This window comes from Syngnathus typhle, linkage group LG7, assembly GCF_033458585.1.
Source record: "Syngnathus typhle isolate RoL2023-S1 ecotype Sweden linkage group LG7, RoL_Styp_1.0, whole genome shotgun sequence".
Classification (NCBI taxonomy): Eukaryota; Metazoa; Chordata; class Actinopteri; order Syngnathiformes; family Syngnathidae; genus Syngnathus; species Syngnathus typhle.
The window spans coordinates 6,391,887-6,416,808 of record NC_083744.1 but is presented as its reverse complement, the minus strand read 5'-3'; the positions used below and the strand labels follow the sequence as shown (position 1 = coordinate 6,416,808).

Sequence of the window (24,922 nt, the reverse complement as noted above, 5' to 3'; positions counted from 1 at the left end):
GTTACAGACAAACTTTGCTCTGTCCGTGAAGTCATAGAGAGTGTGGTGAAAAGGGCAAAAAAAAATACTCGATCAAAATATTAGAAATAGCTCTCCATATATGTCTTTTTGTGCAATCCCACAGAAATGTTGCACGGAGATGATAATCCGTAAAATGACGTGTCTTCTTAGCGCACAATCAGTAGATAGCCTCTAATTTTACCTACTCGGACAATATGTAAGTAGCTGCGTGCCGCAGAGAGATTTACTTCCACACACAGATTAAAAGAAGCTCAGTATGTGATTAAGACCAACGCCATCTATAACAGCGCTAAGCTTCAATATCTGTTGCCAAAATGTGAAAATTCAGAGAATGTCTGTTTTGCGGTTTCCAATGGACACTACACCCACACACACACACACACTGAGGTGTGTACAGCCATGTTGCTGTGGGTGTTTTCTGTTTGATGAATGCCAAATTTCTTTCAACTCATTTTTTTCCAAGTCTGCCCTCTGTCTGCTCCAGTTCCCCCTCCATCCTTAAACTGTCAGCAGCCATGCTGCGTGAGTGTGTGAGTTCTTGCGTGTCTGTGCGTTCACTCCTCCTTCCTCACTGTCAAATGTATTTGTTATGTATCCTAATTAGCTAATAAAGGTCACGGCATTGCTCAGCGGGGAAGGCGGGGACATGAGCTGGAAGTTCACAAAGATGATAGTGAAGGCTGGCTTCACTGACATGAACGATAATCATACCAATACTAAGAATCGGTTTAGGCTGTATGGATAATAATAATAATAATAATAATAATAATAATAATAATAATAATAATAATAATAATAATAATAATTACATTATTATAAATACCTCACTATTATCATTAATGTTGCCATGACTAATAATGATTTTAATACTTACTGCTCCTACTAAGAGCAAAGGTAATAAAAGCAACCGCTACTGCTACTCACAACAATAAATCGAGTACTGCTAATAATTAAAATTATGTTAGTTTAGAACCTTCTCTGCAACTTCTTGCTCTTTATCAAGCTGCATCGCTTCCAGTTGTCCTCACTGCTGCCCAGAATGTTGGTGGCAAAATGCAGTACTACAACGCCAAGCTTGTGTTTGCCTTATGCTCACAACAAATAAACATGTGCTCACTGTTGTCTTTTGACCGGGTGCTGCCCGCTTGCTCTCTCTCTCTCTCAGATAAGCGAGGCGAGGGACACATGCTCCGAGGCGAGTCCCTTCAGCGGAGCTCTTCAGGTCCATCACCTTTCTCAGCAGAGCTTGTCTCACGTCCGTTAGCCCTAAATCAGCCGGCTGTCTCCACGTGTGAAAGCTCTCTCCTCTCTCGCTCCATAACTCATCTTGTCTTTCTCGTCTCTCTCGCTCGCGCTCTCTCGCTTGCTCGCTTTCGCATAACTCTTTGGGTGTCTCTCCAGCTCTAACCTGCTTTTTCAACCCTTCCTTTTTATGTTCCCTTTTACGGTTATATTTTCCTTCTTCATTTCCATATCTGTCTTTTTTTAACTCCTGTAAACCATTTTCACATCCATTTGCATGCTATGAGTCACAATACGGCTCTGAGATCTTGTTGGCATTGGCTTTTAAATTTTGCCATTCATGTTGTTGTTTGGTGAGCAGTGGTCTGATGTGTGGCAGTAATAAATGTCGTATTATAGGGGCAAGTGAAGTTGTGCCCCAGTAGATGAGAACACTGCTTATTTGCTTTCTTTCTATAATATAGTAAATGATATATAATACAGAGATGCAATATTTCAATCTTTGGGCCTGGAGGAAAAGTAGATGCGCTTAGAAGACAGGTGATATGTTTGCATATGAGGAGACTCAATGTCAAACAAAAGCTTTGGGGCAGAACTGACTTTTGGTTGTCGGGGTCACCAGTTATTTCTTTGAATATCCTTTTCAAATACTAAGAAGTCAAATGCTGTGTATACTTAATGATTTTCTTTGCATTTTCAACCAAGTTTTGGATTGCGGGTAAATACATCGAAGTGGAGAGCTGGAGGATGAAAAGGATCCAAACAAAGCGAGTCTTACGCTCTCAATCATCTGCTATGATAGATACAGCATGAGTCGGGAAGCACGAGTGCCGTTCCTCTAATGCTGCGGGCCAAACTGATAGAAGGTGTTGTTAACTCACATATCTTTATTTTTCCACCGCAATTGCGCTCAGTGGAAAGTTTGGCATTAATTCGCATCTCTGTTATTCGACTTTCCGCCCACGCTGATATGCAAGCCTGTTTATCTTTGCTGGTGAACATAATGAGCTCAAAGAGTGAAGACGCTCCCGAGAGTGAGGGTTTATCGTTGCTTCTCCGCTCCGGCGCTATTTTGTCTATCATCCTCCTGTGTGCAACTTTTTTTTTCACAGTGCTGTTATACAAGCAGACTTCAGTTATACTGTGGAGTGAACTCTTTGCATTCATCATTTGGACAAAAATATACTAAAAACCTGTAAAATAGTGGTAGTGGGGTGCGAGACAAAATATCAAGAAAAATACAGCAGATTATTTTTCTATAAACCAAGGGCTTAGGGGAGGACGGGGGTTGATTAAACCCAAAAATTAAAAAATCAAAAACACTGAAGACATACGTTGTAATTGTTAAATCATTTCTCATGGCAAATCCTGTAAAATATGTCTCAACACCTAGTTAGACAAAGCCACGACTTTCATGAAGCAAATGTTGCATTTTAGAGACTAAATCAGCAGTTCTTCTTAAAATACAGATTTATAGCTATTTTTCATTTCTGACCACTGCGAATGGCGAAGATTCCACTGTACTATTAGCTCGCATGCTACTAACAATGCGCTAGGTCGTACGTCATTGGCTACAGTAGCCCGTCTTCACTGGTGTCAGCTGTCTTCATAGGAGGACATTACATTACATTAGCAATGTTTCCAGTCTCTATCGGGCCAACAGAGATTATACAATGAACGTTCCTCTGCATTGCTAACGCCAGCTTTTACAATAATGGGCCATAAATTAATACAGTCTGCTCAGCAGTAAATACTATTATGCTGCTCGTGTTTACAGAACGCCCATGTATAAATGGCCCAATCGGCACGTGATAACGGCCGGACTGTCGCCATTATTGTGCCATTTATCAATCAGGGGGCCGTGAGAGACGCAATGCATGTTGATAAGAAATAGCATGGCCCAAAACCTGCTATATCTATCCGCCGATCCACCTATCTGCTTAGCCGTCTGTCTATTTGTCTGTCTGTCTGTCTGTGCGCCCGCCCATCATCCATGAAGTAAACAAAATGATTATAACTATGGATATAACAAAAACAAAATGGGCACATTTAGTAGGTAAGTATACATTAATTGTTCCATTTATGCAAAGAAGGGATATGTCAAGAAATGCATCTCAAAGGAAATAAAATTTGAAAATATGCGATGGATAAAACTAAAAAGAAGAAACCCATTAAGCAAGATGCATGTAGCAGACTTTATTTGCTTTTTCGTGTGCCGCATAAAATGATGCGGTGACCCCAATTGGGTCCCCGGGCTTCGAGTTTGACACCTGCGCTATAGTACCACCAAAAGACATGAGCTCTGGGCTTATTAAGGTATAATTCACCTCTCCGTCTGTGTCATTTGGGCCTCGCGCTATCACCAGATCATCCCACATGGCGGAGAGCAAAGTGGGTGGGCGCACTGGTGGGGGGAAGCAGATGGGGGTCCCTGTTCCCTATGAAATGTACACGAGGGTGAATTTCAGTGGTGTTAATGGCTTTTTAAATGTCAGGGAAAGACGGGGAATGATAAAAGAGAGATGTGTTATCCACTGTCTTCATGATCACCACAGAACACGCTGCCACTTTCACCTCGTCCGTGTGCGTGTGAAGGTGTGTGTGTGTGTGTGTGTGCGCGCGTGCGCGTGTGGAGGAGGAGGCCAACTTGTGGTCGAGCTGATGTCAGTGTGATTTATGCACCAATCAGATGAGCTGTGAGGGAGGGAAAAGAGAAAGTGGGGAGGGGCAGACAGGACTACTTGCTGCTTTATTGTTGTGTTGTGTGCGTCCCGTGTGTGTGACTGGAGCAGCAAGGAAGAAATATACTGCATATAACCTTTTCCACCAGCTTTTATATTTACGTACTATTATATTCGCCTTCATTTGCAGCTACTTACTGCATACCCAATAGCAGCAAGGATCTGGACAAAACGTTTTCATACATCACCTTAATTATCCGCAAATATTGAACACTAAAAATCAAGAAGTAACATCCCGTGAATGTTTAAGAATTTCCAGTCCAAGCATTTGTTAAAACTTCCCGTTTGAGGGAACAAACACATTGTTCTAAACCACAAAGTGTAAAAGTGATGTGCATAAGTGTGTGCGCATGTGTTTGCCATGATGAAGCTGGAACAGAGGGTCGAGTGATGTCACAGCAGACTGCATTTTAATAGAGAGGGGAGCAATTAGAGAGGGTACAGGGCGAGAGGTGGAGGGGCTGACACGCATACACACACACACACAGACACACACACACACAAAGTCTCATTACGAAGGACGAGTTAATTAATTGTGCAGTGATTCACGGCACTCGTAATGAATCTGGTAGGTATGAGTGTGTTTTGTCGAGTGACTCCTCTTCCTTCCATTTATAACACACACACTTGCACCCCCCCCCACACACCGGCACTGGAACAGAGACAATAATAACCGTCAGATGAACCACAGTGCTGTTCTTGTCGTATTGGTGTTTGCATCCAAATCAATCCGTTTTGGCTGTTATGGATTCAAGTACAATGGTAAATTCAGTTCCAATTTTAATCTGTTCCGTGACCACGCTTGTTAATCAAACCACTATTAAATCAGGTTTTGTTTATTGAGTAATAACATCATTAAATAGAATTGAATACTGCTTTCAAAGGACATTGTGTTGCTCCTGGTTTGACAGAAGAAGACCGTTGCAACAATGGTGCAGCAAAAATTATTTGTCAGTAATATTAGATATCTCTGATATCTCAGTAATATTGAGATATCGTGGCCTACTGCGTGACATCAAGAAGTCAAGAACCCACAGTTCGTTCGTTCTTTCTTTCTTTCTTTCTTTCTTTCTTTCTTTCTTTCTTTCTTTCTTTCTTTCTTTCTTTCTTTCTTTCTTTCTTTCTTTCTTTCTTTCTTTCTTTCTTTCTTTCTTTCTTTCTTTCTTTCTTTCTTTCTTTCTTTCTTTCTTTCTTTCTTTCTTTCTTTCTTTCTTTCTTTCTTTCTTTCTTTCTTTCTTTCTTTCTTTCTTTCTTTCTTTCTTTCTTTCTCAATCGCGCCATGAATACCCAGAGAAAACCTTGCTCAAAAAGTCTTGCTTTTTAATCCTCCTTTTACGGCTCCTCTTCCCACAATGCTTTGCAAGGGGGGAGTGGTGCATTTGGTGATTGAAGTGGGAAAGAAATTGTTGAATGAGCGATGAGGTGGCAATATAAATCTCCACCTGTTAGCTTGCCACCACCTTCCTCCATCTCCCTCTCTCTCTCTCTTTGCTGACATCCGTTGAGATATTGCTATGATTTTTCCGTGTTTGCATATATGATCTTAATTTATTCCCATCCAGCGGCACTGGGCATATTTACAAGGCAGCTCTGGTCGGCTGCCAGCGAGCCCATTTAGTGCATTGTGGTAGAGAGAGAGAGAGAGAAAGAGAGAGAGAGAGAGAGAGAGAGAGAGAGAGAGAGAGAGAGAGAGAGAGAGAGAGAGAGAGAGAGAGAGAGAGAGAGAGAGAGAGAGAGAGAGAGAGCGTGATTATGAACATATACTGTTTCTCAATGAGCCGATTATGTGCGTGCAGGTTATTGTGCCGTTTGCGAACAGCACCTAAATCAGTGAGCATCAATCATAACTTCTGCGGCCAACCGAGAATGTGACCGACAAACAGGAGGCCTCGTGTTGCATCAGAACATTCTCTCCGCCTGGATAATGGATGTGATCTAGTCTTTCTTATGCCTACACATAACTGTGGGTGCGAGCCAGGAAACCATATTTAGATATTTTTTCCAAACAAGGTGTTGCAGGATGTTCAACCTTGCGACAATGAAAAATGCTGATATGAACAAAGGCGCTCAGAAGGTGGGGGAACGCACCTTTTCAAAAAAATTCACTTTACAGGGTCTCGTGAATTGTATTGGATGTGATACCTAATGGTTTGGCCACTCTTTTCCTTTAGTTGGTGTTTATGAAATTCAGCCAAAACTGAAATTCAGTGATACTGTATACGCAGGCGTGCACACACAGACGCGCATATCTCCTTTCGCCCGGCGGCGGTCTTAACCAGACGTGTTACATCCCCGCCGATCTATTATCTGCGTGTGACAGATGTATTCACGTAACGGTTTTGATAGTTATTGATTGGCGCGGCCCAAGTCGTTTAAGAACAGGAGAAGAATGAGATTCCAAAATCAACATGGCTGTGGGCGGCCATGTTTGTTAAAGTGAAGGGAGGGCTTTCAAAAGAGGACATTTGGGTGTGTGTTTGGCTACACTGTGCAGCAGCCACACTTGGGGCACAAACAAGCTGATTGAAAACGTGTGTGTCTGCATGTGTGTGTGTGTGTGTGTAAGTGTGTGCTTGTGCGTGCTTGTGTGTGTGTGACCTTGGCGTGGCCCGGTGGTAAAGTGGGACATGAAGCAAGTCGGCGTGTGAGCAGCCAAGCGTTGGGGCCTCTTCAGATTAGCAGACTTTATTACTGCCACCAAGCGCTGGCCTGACAAATCCTCTTATTTCATTCGAGCCTCTTTTACCTCGGTCTTGCTCTTTCTCATTTCCTCACTCACCTTTTATTTAGCCCCCCCGCCCTTCCATTCTTTACGCCCGAAACTGCACCTCTTCCCTCCCTTTCACCCTTCCGTGTGTTTCTCAGAGCACCTTAGCACCTCGCTCACGGACTTGGGTCAATTTTCTCACTTTCTCATTGTTTCCCTCCTCCACTCCACAACCTTTCCGCTCCACCCCCACCTCCACCCTCTCTACCTCCCACTCTATGCTGTGATGAATCTGCAGACAGGGGCTAATAATTGTACTTCAGCCCAAGTGCTCATTTTTCTTAGCGTTTGAAAGGCATGACAGGCAGGAGCTCTTTTTCTCCACTCGCCCCCAACTCTCCCTACAAGCACCTATCCCATCACCACCTGCCGCCTCCCGCCCCACCCCACCCCATCCCATCGTTTTCCCTTCTCGCTTTTCTCTCCAGTCATACACAATTGTCGGGGAAAATAACTCAGGGTTTACAAGGTCATGCTGTCTCGTGCCGAGGACACGCTGGGGGATATGAGGATTTCCTCGACGGAGCAGTGACTTCATTTCTACTGTAACGGTATTTAAAATACTTAATGGAGGCGGCCTGCAGTCCTCAGAGAGTATAAACTAACTATACATGTGAAAAGGGGGTTGGCAGTGTGACAAACAGCGATCTGTTTCAGTGTCATTTGCGCGCGAGGCGTAAATGCGTACAGAGCAGCAGGGTGACACCGTCCCGCTGTGCTGTTTAGCTCCAAAGCAGTGGCGGCTGTACAGAAGCAGCAAAGAGAAATAATAATGACAATCATTAGGCAGTAGTACTGGCTTTAATCAAACAAACAAACCCCCACATTATCAGTACAAAATAGTGTTGGCTGGTGAGTGAACGATACGTTCAAAAGAACGATTTTCTTTCAGTGAACGAGAGTGAGCGAATCACTTCCTAAAGTGATAGAAGCGCATAGAAGCTGGTGCCACCTCGCCGTAAAACAAAACAAAGAAGAAAATGACGTAACTTCCCGCTCACGAACGAGTCGTGAATTGCATTTCCCGTTCACCAACTGAACGGATCTGTGAGTGAACGAGTCAGTGAGTGAGTCATTTGCATTTCTAGGTCATCGCGAGAACGGATCAGTGAGGGAACGAATCCTGACTTTAAAAAGAAATCCCGTAACAAAAGTTTGCAATGTTGAGGACATGTGGAGCCATAGAACAAAGTTATTTCGAAGCACCGATGGACAAGCGGTTGGGCACATTGATTGAAGTGTTGGCTCGTGAATGAACGATGGGTTCAAAAGAACGAATGTTTTCAGTGAACAAGAGTGAACGAATTCTAAAGATTCAGTTCACTTAAAAGAACGGGTATGCACATCACTAGTACAAATAAGCAAATTCAGTACATGCACAAAAGAAAGAAAGAGTCGAGCCATCGAAATGACACATCAAGAAAATTTGCATCACTAACAGCCGACGAGAGCAACGAAACAGCGTGATGACTGACTGGACTCTACAGCAGCTCTTAATGAAAATGTATCAGCAGTTTTAATCACAAGGTGGCCCTCATCACAGAAGAGATGGAAAGAGAGAAGAGTGGGCGGCCGAGGGAGAAGGAGGAGGAGGAGGAGGAGGGAAGGCAGAGACTTTATTGCCGGCTGTAGTTAGATGGTAAATTTCCTCCTGGCAGATATTTATTGAGTTAGTCGAGTCTAGAGAGAGCTTTAACATTGATTGTGATCATTAAATATATCCGCCGCAAATGGCGAGATGGCGTTTCCCTCAGTCAATGGAGCCGACGGGGGCCAGAACAAAGGCATAATCAAATCAATCCTCTCATAATTATTCCTTGAGAGGTGAAATTAATCACGAGGAGAAATAAAAACAATAATGGAAAATGAAATGGTCGCTCGTAAACAATTACGGGCCAAATTGAAATGAACTCGGTGAAGGGAAGAAAAGAAATTAGGGGAACAGCCACTGTTGGTTTCTGCTTTGTGTCGCCTCGCATTGTGTGTGTGTGTGTGCGGGAAGTCATTCCCACTGTGTAGTAGTTGTTATTACAAATAATGTATTTTTTTTCACCTATCTGTGCCTGCAACGTACAGTGACAAGCAGATCAATTAAATGAACTTCCACTAGAGGGCAGAAAGTAACATTAGCTTTGTGCTCAACTAAACATAACTGACAAAAATTTGGGGAGTCGTTTTGTAATGGATTAATAGCATTTCTATTCCTTTCGGAATAATATAAAGGTTGGGAAACACTGGACAGGGGTAGGGGGTCAAAGGAGCAAGATCTCCTCTTTCCTCTTCCCTCTGAGAGGAAGTGTAGCATATTGACCAGCTATCAGAACGATTCCGATGCGAGCTGATCGATGACACTCGCTGTGGAAGCCAGGCAGGCTCCTCCCACTTCACCCAGGGTGCTCACGCCCGTTTGTTTGATCTGCGGGGGCCTGAAGGTCTTTTTCGATTCTGGAACGCCTCGTGGAAGGATGCTATTGTGGAGAACAGAACATATTTAACACCTACACAATCTGATTGGGTTTAATACACTAAAATTCATTTTAAGTTGGATGTCAAGATGTAGCAAACATGCTCAAAGGGCTTTGCATAAAGTTTAAGGTGGAACCAGTGGGGCAAAAGACTACGAGTGGTGGTATTGTGATCAGCACCATGGACAGCAACCGAAAGAGTTCAATTGTTTGTATGAATTCTTTGCTCCAGTAGTGCTACTAATGCCACAGTTTGTGTGTTGCTGAGCTTGTTTAGCGTGCGTGTTTCACTGGAAAAAGCTGTAATGGGATGTGAAAAACCCAGTGATAAGACACCTGCACTGTGGAGTGCATGGCTGATTACGACAGAGCAGGACACACTGGCGCTATCGCCTTCCTTCTGTGTATATAAGCGCAGCATGTGTCCAAGCATGTGTTCTTTTTATTTTGGAATATGAACAATAATCATAAAAAAAGGAATGTGTGGGCATCTGTGGGATCAGCTGCTTCATCTGTTTGTTGTTTTTGCACAGCCCACCTGCATGCTCTCGTAAATAAAAAAGCAGTAATTATAGGAAATGACACTGTTTTATTGCTGCATAAGAAAGGGTGGCGGCCTGAGCTTGCTTGTTTGCTGCCTACACAAATATCTCCCCCTATGGGCTGGCTGATTACACTCTCCTTTTAATGTGCTTCAAAGGCAAAACACACATTATTGGAAACGTTTTTTTTTTCTTCTGATTTTATTTACAGCTCTAATTTGTCTCTCTTTTCCTCCCCACAGATATCCCTCCACTGGAACGATGATCTTTCAAGATGGACAAACAGCACCCGGACTGCCATAAAGCACAAGGTCTCAAAAAGCAACCCAACCAATGGCGGCGTTAACTTCAAGACCCCCCCCCCCCCACTCTCAACCTACTCTTAACCCCTGCCAGTGTGGAAAAAATACAGCAAGAAAAAAAAATCTAAATAGGAAGAAAACACACCAGACTGAAATCCATGACATTTTCCGCTGATCAAAATGACAAAAAAAATAATAAAAATTATTAAAAGAAAGAAAAAAAACAACCTCCAAATTGTAATAAAGTCTTACCAGAGTGTAGTTTATAAATAAATAGGTTGATTCATATAGAAAAGTGTAGAAAAAAAAATGATGAGGTGATGTCCATACCCCTTTAGCACACGTCCACAAATCAGGATGTTGTAAATATTGTATAGAAGATAGGGACATTATTAAAAAAAAAAAAAAACATTAAAAAAAAAAGTGGAAGTATACTATATAGAATCATACCTCTGTGTGTTGCCATGAGTTCCTCGTTGTTCCTTCAAACCCAACCCTAACACACACGTAGGAAACAGAGAAGAAAAAAAAGAAAAAATGGAACTCTTTGACAAAAAAAAATATTAGGGCCACAATGAAAAAGGAAATTCAGATGAATAGCCTTTCATTTTCTTCACAGTACCAGCGAATTTTTTTGAGAATAAAGTGGTAGGTCTTTCAAAACCAATTCTATTTATTTAGATATCTTTTTTGCCATGTGAAATATTGTAACTTGTGCTGAAGTGAAAGGTACTGCGACATTCCTCTTTTAATGCACCCTTTCCTGTCCCACTTTTTGCTTGTAATATTGCTACTTTTGTATTATAATTATATTTTTTCTTTGATACTTTGACTGTACTTTATTATTGTAAACTATGACTGTCTCCATTTTTTTTCTGGTATTGCCTTGTTTATTATAACTTCAATCTCATACAATTATGGACAACTACGGTCCACCCCCCCAAAAACAATTCTCCAACTTTTTATATTGCAATATTCAAACTTCAGACTTTTTTTGGGGCAAAACTACATTTAAACTGGTAATATTGCACTTTACCGTTGTAAAAGTATGACCTTGTTCTTGTAAAATGACTTCGTCTTTAAATTTGACTAGAGTTATTGTACTTTTTTCCGGTTAACTGCTGTTTTTTTTCTTTTGAAAAACTATAAACCTACCTTGTTTTTTTTTTTTTTTGCAGCAATATAACTACTTTCATAAAATTACGTACTTCGTAAACATTCTGATTCTTTTTTTTCTTGTAAATACAGTAAAAGGCAAGATTTTTTTTGGCCACCATATCCCCTTCTCATTTTTTCTTTTCAGTGTGGCCCTAATATTACTACGACTACTACAACTATTTGTCACACTATTGCTGAAATCAAACAGACAAACTACAGAAAGAATTTCTATTAATGAACATTAACTTTCACAGAAGATTGTTTTTAACAGGGAGAAAAATCAAGAAAAAAAGGACCAGAACCCAAGTGTAAATTGTTCCCCTTCCCATCAAGTAGTGTATGTGACTTCATCCCCACGCTTTCTCACCCCATTGTGAAGTGCCGTGCCCAAACACACAGTCTGCCTTTGGCAGCTCTATCAAACAACACAGTCAATGAGGCTTCCCCACAATTCTTTTTCTCAACACCGAGCGTGACTCCGAACCTCAGAGGGTCCGGACCTGGGCAATGGTCTCGCCCTGCGCCACCAGGCGCTCGCTCAGCTCCCACAGGCTTGCAGCGGCATCCGGGTCCTGGGCTTGGGTGGAGGGCTCGCAGCGGAAGCAGTTGTTGAAGTACATTCCTCCCAGGCCCTCCAGCTCGGGAGCCACGGCGCAGTACACGCTGGTGGCGGCGCCTTGTTGCTGCGGAAAGACAAACCAAACACACACATGAACTCAGCAAAGTGGGCATACTGTCTGTCCTGTACATATATTTATATACATATATTTATTTATCTATGTCCCTACCGGGTTTGTATGGGACCATGTGAACAATGGATGAAGCTTTTGATGTGTACAGTGAACCCCAGCATACAGGCAACATATTCGCCGCTGTTTTTGTGATCATACCATACCATAATATTGCTTTGGTGCCATCTGGTGCCATGTGGTGGAATATTGGCGCGTCATTTATTCAGGCCATAGCTTTGTCTAATAGATAAAAGTGCTTTGCTACCATCTTGTGGCATTCATAGAAAATCACAACCGTTTTTATGCGTGCAGGGTTCACTGTATGTGTGAAAGGTCAAGGTTATAAATATGTATAGTTCTCACAATGAGTGGTCTCACAGTTTTGAGGTTTTTGGGTTCGAATCGCAGAGCACCTACGATCTCCTCTCGAGTTTTTTTCCGGGTACTCTGGCTTTCTCATACGTTCCAAACAAACATGCAAGTTGGATTCATTGAAGACTTGTGTGGTGTGAATGTGAGTGAATGGTTGTCTGTCCAAACCGGAACCTGTGATTGGCCAGCATATAGTGCAGAGTGACCACTGCTTTTGCCCAATGTCAGATGACATAGACTCGAACCTCCACTTTAATGTGGACAAGCGCCACCAAGGGAAGTAACTATAGTGTGAACAGGTGGGGGGCTCGAGATCAACCCTTGTGGGACGCGACGTTCTCATAGAGCTTAAAACGAATTATTTGCTTCTCAGTCCCGCTTAAATATCAGGATAAGATGGTGTACCCCACTTTCCTCACCCCTAAATCAACAAAAATAGATTCCAGTTAGATTCCTAATGAGGATAAACACTATAGAAAATGGATGCATAAATAAAATTAATACAGCTGTCAGGATGTCATTGGGAAATGATGCAAGTTGAAACGAACCATTTTCACTCACATGCACACAAGTCTTCTAAGCTAAGTTTGCGGTCATCAAAACACAATGCGTGGATGCCAAGTAGTCTCACACACTCCAGCTGGTCAATCAGTCATTAAATAGTAGCGATATTCATGCCAGATCTGAGACATTTTGAAAACCAAAACGTCACAGGGAATTAATTACACACATAAGCTGGGACACTCAAAAGGTTTTCATGAAAATGAATAAATAAAATAAATAAAAAGCTGCTGTAACAGCTTTCTGCAGAACCACGAAGTGGATGCGTGAAAACCTCTTTATCTGAAAGCAGTAAAAGTCGACTGAGAGAAGTTATTGGTGACAAGCGCAACACACGCACGCACCCACACTCCCTTGGAAAGCCGCTTGAACATTTTTTCCTTATCCTTGATATCCAGCTTAATGTTTCATTAGTCAGACAATTCCGAGCAGTGCACTTACTCGTAACAGTTTTTCCACTACTACTAGCAGGGTGAGTTCATGTTAACTCGTGAGGTAAAACTGTACTGTGTGCTAGTTAACATTTGTGTGCCCCTAGTAGTACTAGTAAAGCGCCAGAGTTTAGCTACTTGAATCAAATACAAAGAGTGGAGTACTTCATGGACCTTTAGGTGACATCTATTACACGTTCAAACAACTTTCCATAGAAGTTGTAGGACACACGTGCCACTAGTCATGGATAAAAAAAGTCATTCCACTAGTATGCTTAATTGTTATTGTTACTGACCATAGAACACGTACTATAGATGGACATCAAGGACATTGATTATGTTTAACCATTAGTCCAATTGCAATTGCTAGTAGAAACAACGTTTCTACATATGTTTTATGGACCTTACGATAGCGTAGATATCAAGAATATGCAATAAATGCTCGGATGGCTTTTCATGCGCGCACACACACACGCAGACCCACACGCACACGCCAACTGTTTGAACACACAGCTGTGCCTCCACACACTAAATGTAAATGAAGTGAAAAAAAAAGATTCCAAGATTTGTCATCAATGAAGCTGCAAGCTTGCACTGGAAGTTAACTTGGGGCCGGCGTTTGAAGGGCGGTGTGATGAGAAAATCACGACATCTCGCTGTAACCTGCCAGCCGGCCGATAACTACGCCCGGCCTGGCGTCTCATGTATCAAAGACGGGACAAATGCCAAGCAGTGTCTCTCTGAGCTGGAAGGTTCACACGGATGCCGCTCGCCTAAGCGATTTCAAACCAAGCAGTCGCTCAGTCGTGCATGCCGTCTTGAAAACGGCTGGCTTTGAGTCCAGCTACTAAACACTGGCCACACAAGAAGATGGAATTAGGCAAACTTGCTGATGCCATTTTGTCAGCTTTGAATCCAGGGTTGGCCAAAGTATTCTTTAATCCGACATATCAAGAGTCGTGTAATAGTATTCAATTCATTTAGCTGTCTCTCCTAATATGCAATTGCTTAACACTAATTACTTTTTTTATTTTTTTAGTCATTTACCGCTGACAAATTCACCAATTTTTTAAAGTAAAAATATTGATTTTGTGCCAACTGGTGGCATCTTGGTGTTAATCTTGTGTTGAATTGCGGGAGGAGTTTCATGTCATCTGGTAATAGCTGTGTTGAACTGAAAAACTCTGCATATATTCTTAAAATGCACATAATCTAAAACATGACAAAATTCTGTATGTCAGGGTAAACAAATGGAAGAAAAAAAATTACCAATCCAAATTCTGAATACAACAGATGAGGACTCAAAATCGAGCCCTGGGGATGCCACAATCCTGCAACAGTTAATGCTAGTCTTAGTGAACATGAAAACTTGAATGAAATTTCTACATTTTAAGCCATGTGACATCTGTAAAATGTGTACCTAATGATTCAGAATAACAGAAGATAGATAAGAGTCTGACGGTCCCTTTTAGTTTTGGACATCCCTGGAATTTTCTGATCAGCTCTTTGCTTGAGAACAAATTGTGTAACATGTACTGCCACATTGAACAGTCCAACATGTGCATTCAAAGTTTAGAGAAGGTAAAATAAAGTTCACCCGAAAAGGTAATGTGTATTTTAGATTCCTCCTAAAATTTCACTCGGATGCTTGTCCACCCAACACTAGCAGAAAGCAGCTCACAGACAAATAGATCCAACACAACGTCACATGCGTGAATGAATCATGAGGACAATCTTGTGTGTGTGTACATGGATGACTAAGTTGTGTACTTCTCAACCGCTGTCTCCAAGACAACATGCCGGATCCCGTTTCAAGCGTTTTCCAGAGGTGTGTGGTCCAAACTGGGATGTGGGAGTTCATGTGCTGTGAAGCCGATCGGGCGCCACGGGTCCATTCATTTCTTTCTTCTTAATGTGATATTAATGATAATGTGAGGTACACTTGCAAGTGCTATTTGTGGCTCCGTTAATCAAGGGGATTTACTTCATTAAATTTAGATGAATTCCTGTGCAATTGGTAATTTGTTGTTTTGTTTTAAGAGAAATAAACCAATTTGTATTTCAATTATTAGTACCGTAATTTTCGGACTACAAGTCGCACTGGAGTATAAGTCGCACCCCCACCCAAACTATAAAAAAGAAAAATGCGACTTATAGTCCAAAAATTACGGTATTTTATATTGGTATATTTACAGTTGAGGTAAAAATTAGGAAAATTACCTAAAGGGGTCAGACTTCACCATAGAGTAATTTGAGTTTTGCAGAAAATAGAACTATGTGCACTTGGCCAATTATTCATAATTAAAAAAGCCATAAATTGGACTTTACAATAGTATAACAAATAACTGACAGTCCAATGAAAAATCCTAGTAAAAATCCAGCACCAAGTCTCTGGAAACACCCCAGTCGCCCCAAACACTTGAGGACTTCCTCTGAGTGATACAGACGTTCCTTGTACAGTGTATCAGTGTGCAAAACTCTTTAAAAAGCGTATTCAAAAGCAAGTACGTGCGTGTGCGTGCGTGTGTGTGGAGGGCGGGGGGGGTTAACGTTATTTTTTTGCTGTGTTCTCTTGTGTCATCTTCTTGCATGTGACCCCCCGACATGTCCCTCCGCTACGACATTGACCTGGATGTAAATAAAGCCAGTACTGTAGAGCAGTCTGTTTTTGTACATAGAAGGTGACTTGTATATAATGAAAAATAATTATAATAATAATGATGATTATACCTGCTATGCATGCTGAATACCTAGCAATTCTTTCAGGTACTTTTATAAATTCCTTAAATCCTCATATGGCATGTCCATGAAAAAAAAAGTGAAAAATATGAAAATGGAAAAAAAAAAAACCATAGGACTAAAAAATAGATATTGTCAGGCAATATTCCCTATTCTAGGACCATGTGTGTGTACAAGTCTTCCTATTTTCTTCCCCCTGTGGGTGCTTGTGTGTTCCTGCTCACTATCTGGCTGGCTTTTGGCAGCGCTACCGACGCAAAGCGAGGTTTGAGGCAGAGCACACGGGCCGGTGACACCCCGCAAGTCGGCCAGGGCCGTCACAAAGCCAGTCGCGCCACCGCTGGTAATTGGAGTGCACTTTCGCTGGTAGTTGTTTGGAACATTTAGGTGCAGATATTTTTTAAAAAAGTAAAAGAGGAGGTGTGCTCTGCCCAACCAAGTGGACGATGTTGCTCTCATTTATTCAAATGGGACTCTATATGGATCGTGCTGCTATATTTACAAAATGGTTCTGTTTTCTACTGAATTGTTTTTTCTTTCTTCTCCCCTTGAGATGTGGTGTTTAAACATAGATGGAGGTGTCTGATTTTTAACCTGTGCTAAAGATATTTTACATTTAATAAATAACCACTGAAATCATGACGTGTGTGCATGTTTTTTTGTATGTATAGTTAGGACTAAATCAGGGCTGGGAAAATGTTTTTGATGACAGGTGGGTCAGATTATCTGTAGATGAGGTTGAAAAATATAATATATGAAAAATAGTTTATTTTATTGTATCATAATAATTCATTTACATTTACATTCTTAATTATTTAGAATTCAAATAATTACTGAATAAAGTTAAGTTAAAAAAAAATGAATAAAGTTAAAATTTCAGATGTTTTTGAATGTTACATTTTTTCAATTTACACATGATAAAAAATGGTTTTCCATTATTTACAGTGACAGTTCAAATGCACCCATACCAAAATGAATTTACTACATCTTCCACTAAATTAAAACTTTTTAAAACACACTTTTTAAACACGAAAAATAGAACTTGTGTGAGGCATGGCCTGGTGGGGTTGCATGACACATCTGGGTGTGAGCAGTGGCCCACAGCAGCATGTACATTGTGTTATATTTTACTGTTTTCTCAATGATCAATCAGCTAAAAATCGCATTGATGACTGTGGCTTTTTCCTTTCACACATTCGAGGGCATTACAGTAAGTATATTGCAAAAAACAACAACAAAGCTTTATGAAACCCCGATATAGTAGCAGGCACAAATGTGTATGTGAAAAATAGTTTCCAAATGGGAGGTGACCGGTATTGTAGAACGGATTGTGATGGAGCAAAGGCGCCTTTGGAATGAATGCTTGTGTTTGCGTGCTGTGTGTGTGTGTGTGTCTGTGTGCGTGTGTGTGTGCGTGCCTGCCGTGTGTGTACCTCAGCCGTGGTAACCTTTGCAAGCTGACAGCTCAACTGAGCGTGCTCAGTCCAGCTGTAGCGGGACCTTTGGCTAACGTGCCCCCCCCTCAAATAAACAAGCTGTCCCTCTATTCAGAATGCCCAGCGGAGCAGGAGGTGAGCAGATTAGCACGTTTCTCACACAAAAAACACACCCCAAATCAAGGAACACTGACCTGTGTCCAGCAGTAAGAAGTGAGTAGAAATTGGTTACTGTACTTTTTTATAGGTACCTGTAGTTCACTTAAATTTATTTATATGGCTGCTGCTAAAAAGCATACCAAGAAAAGCCAACTCAGAGGCACTTTAAATGGTGAGAGTTATATTTAACAAGAGTTTCATTTATATGTTTCGTTTATTCTAAACAAACCTACTTGTCAACTTTGTAACAAACAAGTAACTAGAAATAATTACGCACCGTTAAGTAGTTGAATAACTGTAGTGTGGCATTTGAAAAGGGGTGTGTAGACTTTTTAAATGGACTCCTACTCCTAAACATGATTTCTGTGTGAACCCAATTTGTCAAAACAGCTATGGAATACAAAAACAGACAGTAAAAATAATTTTACTTTTGTACTTAAGTAAAAAAAAATTACCTTCTCTGAAATTTACTTATTTACAGGGGTCGCATTGGTACTACTTACCACCCCTGACAGAGGTAGTCCTGAGTAAAGCGCGGTGTAGCGTCTTTGCTAAATGTGCGGCGCAAATAAAAGGTCAACTTTTAATAGAAAGAGAACAAATCACCGACTGCACTCAAGCAACAAACGTGCCTGTCCAACCTTTACAGGAGCATGTAATCGGACTGATCCCCGCAAATTGACCATCACGGCTCTCCCCTGTGATTAAGCCTCTTCTGGTCATCGGTGGGTGCTAAACTCTAATTCATAGCCTCCATTAGGCCGCTGGATGTGGCTAATACTCACCTAGAGGCAACGTGTTCCCGCGGGGGGCATTAGGGACAGGATGGAGACTGTAGCCCTTCCTCCCCCGTGCGACTTTTTGTTCTTTCCATTCCTTCATCATGCCCGCTCAATCTTAGACTCTTTCTCCTCTCAAAGTCATTTCAACAATAGAATTTAAAAACTATTCTACAGTGTTAGCGGTAGTTTGACTCTGCCTTCGATTTCAGACTTGCCTTCAAAGGCACTTCCAGCATTGGACAGACAGAGATGAAAGGAACAAACAACTTTGGAGCGACCAACAGACCGACCGTGTTAGAACAAAATACATAACAATGGATACGTTGATTGAGCGAGCAACGATGGACCAAGTCACCAACCTAATGACTAATCAACAGGGAAAAATCGACCTATAGACCAACTTAGAGCCGACAACTTATGTACCGATCCACCGAGACCATGCGACCAACGGATGGATGGATACTAAACAACTGGGACCCACCGGGACCAACCAGAACCAAAAGACAGACCAATTGATCAACTGACAGATCGACCAGTACCGACCGAAACTAAACGACTGGGACTGAACTACCAAAACACCAACAAGATAGACCGATCGACAAATCCCCTTTTCTTCACCAAATAACACCAACAAAGTGGCATCATTCGCATGACTGCTTGAGGGAACGACAAAAGGTGAAGGTGAGGGAAGCACAAAGGTAACAGGGGCTGGAAAAGGACCAGGGGAGGAACCAAGGAGGCGTGGATATGACTCGGCCGTAGGACGCGAGGCATCCAAGGGGAAAATGACAGCCAGTCGGAAGGACTTGCGCAGCGACTGTGAAACAATCTCATTTTTATCCAGCGACGACGGGACTTCCGAAGTGATCCGCACAACCTAATTATTTTGCCCTAATAAAAGCAACATATGCTAAGACAATAAAAGGCCTTATTGGACAGCTATTCATTAAAGGGGAGCAGTAAAAGGTGCAGGGACACGGGCACGGGGATTACCTTTTTAAAAAGGCTTTTCTCCTTCGTCTTCAGCGGGCACAGCCGTACACGAACGTGGCCTGTCATAAAACACGTGAATTATACATGAAAGCGCCTGTCTGCTTTATTGGCTGTGATGCGCTCACCTGACTGACTCACTACTTGGGTACCTTGGCTGGAGCAAAGTTTCCAGTATCGAAATGCTTACATGTGGGCAGTGCACCACTAGATGGCGCTCTTTGTTGCTCTGTCTTTCTAGTTTGAGTTTTACAGTGTTCCTCATTCATTTTTGAGCGATCGTTTTTATTGGGTTTTTGTAGTGTACAAACAAGACAGAAATTGGAGCAGCACGTTTTCGGAGTAATACGATTTGTGTCCACCATGAGGTGGAGTGGAAGAAATAATATTTTGGTGAATGTCAGTTCAGGCACATTTCAATTATTCCGATTTGGGTATTTTTACGAGAAGATTTACTGCAAAAAAACGGAAAAGTCATTGGACATGAATGTTGCTTTTGTTTATTTAAAAAGAAAAGTGGGCTCAAAAAGGATGTTTTAAATGGGTCACCATTTTAGTAACATGGCAGAAAACAGTATAAGAAATGAGACGTTTTTTTGGTGTGATGTGTAGATTTTAGGGAACAGGGATGTTTTTTTTTATTATTATTATTAAAATTGAAGATTTAAACTGGTGCCATTCAACAAAGCCAAAATGTCGATAAGAATACTATTCAAAACGCAATAACATAATAACTGTAAACCAGTTTAACTCATATTTAGTCCAACGCAAGATCCATAGTGGCCGCCGTTTATCGTAGATAGTCCTAGTTGGCCTCCCTCCACCTTCTCCTCCTTCACTCACCAAGTGGAGGTCAGCAGAGGGATGTTCTGTTTTAAATAAGGAGGCAGCACTGGCCCATTAAACTCTGATAGTAATGATATTAATTTGGCAGGAACGTGTCATTTTCACAGGAGAGCAACTAGCTGAAGAACTGTCATTACGTGCGTTTGTGTGAGTCTGTAAGCGCACACGCACGGACGCACACACACGCACGCACGCACACACAGTGCATGTCACAGCAGAGCGGCTAGCAGTAACATTATGAGAGAGCGTGAGAAATGTACTAATGGGACAGATTAGTGTGCCCTTGGTCACCACGGCCACAGTGGAGTGACTGGAGCAGTGACTTATAGCCAACATGGAACCTTTACACAAGGGGTGGGAAAAGAATGGCCCGAGGGCAAAATCCGGCCCGGTGAACTCTGCTTGGAAAAGGACTGACGGCAAATGAGTTCATCAATGTTTCAGAGAAAGGAAAGTGTTTTTTCTTCTTCTCCGCAATGCGATACAAGTATGTTCTTGTTCTACTTGAAATAATTGCTGAATAGCTCATTTAATATTTTTTGTAAATCCAATTAAGTAGATTTGTTCAGTATTATTCGGTTCCGCTGAACCTTTAAGTGATCCTTCTTTAGATACAGTGTCAATCTTACATATTGTTAGAGTGCCTTAAAACAAAACACTTTTTGATGATTTTTGCTGAACACTTTGACTTACTACTTGACTGCATTTTAAGGATAAATCATTTATTTATTATGTCAGGTGGTCTATTAATAAAATGTAATTTGTTTCTTTGTCATTTGAGTTGGCAATCACTATGAGGATATTCTCGGCCTATGTCAAAATTGATTAGCAATGTACTATAGTGTATGTGTGCAAATCAACAGTACTTTCCCGCCGGAGTGTGTAAGCTGCAGCTTTTGCTATCGTGACGTGTTTATGCCAATGTTTTTTTTGTATGAGTGGGATCCATAGGGGCTGACACCAAAGGTGACTCCCTCTCCTGTTCCTGCCCCCCTGCGGTCGGTAACCTTGGAGACCGACTTTATTAAAATGAATTTGAGGAGGGAGGCCATCCTGACAGCGGCATAATTACATGGCGGCGCATCACTGTTAATTTATGCAGGAGCGCATTCTTCCGGTCAGGAGTGGCGAGACGGGGTCACACGGTTACGCTTTGGAATAGACATGCACACACATACACACAAAGTCAATCTATAGCTGCACAACTGTTTTCGTTGTGTGTTTCAAAATTTGTGCTTTATAGTGGAACATTGTAAGTTTTTCCATCCGGGTCACGGGCGAGCTGGAGTGTATCCCAACTTTTGGGTGATAGGTGTGTACATCACAGATGGACAAACAGAAATGAGAAAAGCAGTTATAAATTGTCAAACAACTGCTCACATGTACAGCATATAGTCTCTCTGCTCTGAAGGAACAACAACTATTACTGAAGATTAGCTGGGGCCCGTCCTTGCCTTTCCACCTCACGGTTAATGTAGGTCATAATAGAGGACTGAGGTTTTTTTTCTTAATCCCAATAAAATGTAAGGGTAAATTTAAAAAAAAGAGGTGAATGGACACAGGAGTACAAATGACACCAGAAGAGTGTTCATGTTTTGGGGGGTGGGTAGGAAGAGGGTGAGATGGTGTCTCTCTTGGGCAGATGGTGATCTGTATTCTCATTTGTCCTGCTTCCGATATGTGTGTGTGCTAAACATTCACCTCCAGGGCAAGAGCTACTGCTATTAGCATACATTGCTGAGATGTGTGCACTGGAAAGTGAAGAACTGACTTACTTATATTTACAACTTAAATTGTAGTATTTGTCCCATGAAATTGTAAAAACCTATTTCCAATAGTTTATTCACTGATGTTCTGTCTGTTAAAGTTAAAGTTATGCGGATATAAGATTTCAGTCTTGGTGTGTTGTTGTCAATCTAATGCGCCTGGAGTAACCATATTCATCCTGACACTGGCCCTCGATAATGTCACCATTTTATCATTCACTCAGAGCAAAATGTATCATAGCCAGTCACAAATAGCATATCTGTAGTGATCTGCAGACATGAATAAATAATCAGTATCTTTGGTAAGGTTGATCTTTGTATATCATATTTTCATAGCAGTCATTAAGCGGGAGCTGGAGGGGTGATAGATTTGTAAAGAAAACCCCAAAAAAACATTTTTTAATTACTTTCAGTATTGAGCGCAAGATTCCATTATAAAATAAATATTAATATAAAATAAGATTAAAAATTACAAAAGTGTATAATCTGTAATTGCATACAGTGTGACAGTTTTATTTGCAGGTATAGGGTAAATTGGAACTTCACTGCATGTATTGTTTGCACAAAGGCTGCATTCACTATTCGCGTGCATGCTTAGCTGCATGTGCATGCTTAGCTGCATGTGCTGGGGTGACTTTGAGTGCCAATGCAATAGTTAGAGCAGCACGCTTTGTTAGCTGCAGGTAATTTATGGTTCAAGTGGCCTGATAGTCTGATACGATCGATTGCACCAGCGACTTCCCCCCCTCCCGTCCCCCACAAAAATAGGACACCAGGGAATGTTTCACCGGACGAGGTAAGGAACCATAGCAACCTTAGCATCCTTGATTTCACAATTCCAAACAATGAGTGTAACATGAAATCTAACAATGTGGATGAGAGGCAGCGGAACTGCGGCGCATTTACGTTTAAGCCGTCATCTCCCTTGCTCTCTCTCTCTCTCTCTCTCTCTCTCTCTCTACGATGGTCCATCCATCTAAAGGAACATTTAGTTAATTGAATGATTAATAAATTCAGCTCGGTCACACTATTTCACCGCGCCGCTGGCTTTGGATGGAAATGTCTGTCAAACGCTAGACATCGTATATCAACATGTTGGGAGCGTGGGCCTTAAAAGCAACGGTAAGAAGTAATAGAGGCTTGTTTGCCCAGACAGTGGATGACCAACTTGACAAAAGTTCACTCTTATTAAATCAATGACTGCCGGTCGTTTTTCAAAGACTTCCCCTTTTGCCAGCAGTTTTGCAGCATATTGACTGATCTGTCAAGAGCCACTGAATATTGATTTGTAAAAACCGAAGCTACCAAAAAGTTTATTGGCATTACCCGTTGAAGCTTACTAAATATAAAAAAAACGAGAATTAAATCCTCCAGATGGCAAAGAGAAAACAACCACAAAACCTGCCTAAGGAATCTCTGCTCATAGTGTCTCATGCAAAACATTCACACAGACAATATAACGGTACCTCCATACATGTATTCTTTCTCTTCTGCGAGGAACAAGAATGACCAACGATACTGCAGCTTGCTGAGGAGTGACTGTCTTCGTATGATACTGCCCCCAGGTGGCCATGCTCATTGAAGCAGCACAGTGTCCATTAAATTAAAGCAATAAATGAGGCATAAACTGCTTAATTAGGCAGGAATGACAAGCACAGTAGAAGACAGTATTGTTTTTTTAGGAAGCTAACAAGTCCTTCAAATGACAATGCCGAAACATCCGCGCTTGGGAGACAGCCACCTTGCTACACCTTACCTCCTTTAATAAAGACGAGCACTGACAGAACAAGTTGCTCTACATAAACCTTCCTTTCCCCCCCCATGCCCCCACTTCCCAAATCCACTTAGACGAGAACATCCTTGCCTTTCACCCCCACCACCCGTCCCTCTGTCGTACCTCCTCTCCCGACATCAGCGACTAATCGGGAGTGTCAGTCCGAGCAAGTCCCCGACGCCTGTCCGCCTTTTATCCGGCACCTTCAAACGGCATGAGCGCGCTTTCATAACGCCGCCTGAGTGACGGCTTTGGGCTGTATTTTGGAGACGTGGACTTTGTCTTGCTTAAATACACAAACGGACAGTCCGGAGAAGTAGTCGAGTACAAATACATGGCTACTGTAATAAATTAGATTTTCAATCCATAATTAAGTTGTGTTTGAAATCAAAACAGAGCAAAACCAACTTGTCTCTCCTACGCAACTCCAATTTCAGGGTGGTAGTAAGAGACAAATGGCTGGTGAACACGCAAACACTAACACAAAGCGGCCTTTTGGATAGATGGCACCTGCATACAGGAGAAGGGGGGCACACAAATAGGATTGGTGTGTGTACGTGCGCGTGTGTGTGCGCGTGTGTAGCGGTTGCGCCCATAAATAGGATTGTGTAGGAAGCAGGGTGACTTAAATGGGATTGTAATGCAGCAGTCACGATGGAGAAATAGGATATGAGGCTAAGAGCTGTGTTCTCACTAGTTCCACTCCCCCTGCGATATACTGATTCTTTAGGACTAGCCTGCAGCATGAAAGTGTGTGTGTGTGTGCGTGTGTGTGTGTGTGTATTTAGTCCATTAATGTGAAGGCTAATCTTGAGGCGCCAGTCTCCCCAGGCAGAGGGTGACCTCCTCCGCAACCAGGTTCAGCCGTGTTTGTCCTCCCTCCCGCTTTTGTCCGTGTTCGGTCCTTAAATCTCACAGTACTTTCCCTCATTTTACTGTCATTTTGTTACCTTTCCCAAGGAGGTGATCCTATCCATTTTTTCCAATCGGGAGGAAATTATATTCTTAATAAAACATTAAATTCGGGAGAGTGCCACTGCCGTGGTCGGGTAAAGGTATTAGCTCAAATCAATCAATCAATGAACCAAAGGGAACAA

At 41.9% G+C, this 24,922-nt stretch overlaps 2 protein-coding genes across 2 annotated transcripts in view; one reads left to right on the top strand and one right to left on the bottom strand.

The window, feature by feature from the left end:
- The window catches only part of mafb (MAF bZIP transcription factor b), a 34,621-nt gene extending 23,610 nt beyond the window's left edge, over positions 1 to 11,011 (top strand). Inside the window, exon 3 of the mRNA XM_061283877.1 lies at positions 10,021 to 11,011. The gene's annotated coding sequence lies outside the window, so the exon portion shown is untranslated. The remainder of the gene's footprint in view (positions 1 to 10,020) is intronic.
- Positions 7,554 to 24,922, bottom strand: part of wwox (WW domain containing oxidoreductase) — a 120,806-nt gene continuing 103,437 nt past the window's right edge. The window contains exons 9-10 of the mRNA XM_061283874.1: positions 10,531 to 11,921; positions 7,554 to 9,239 (exon numbers count right to left, since the gene is read on the bottom strand). Of these exons, the coding sequence (XP_061139858.1) occupies positions 11,724 to 11,921 (198 nt within the window). The 3' untranslated portion in view covers positions 7,554 to 9,239; positions 10,531 to 11,723. The remainder of the gene's footprint in view (positions 9,240 to 10,530; positions 11,922 to 24,922) is intronic.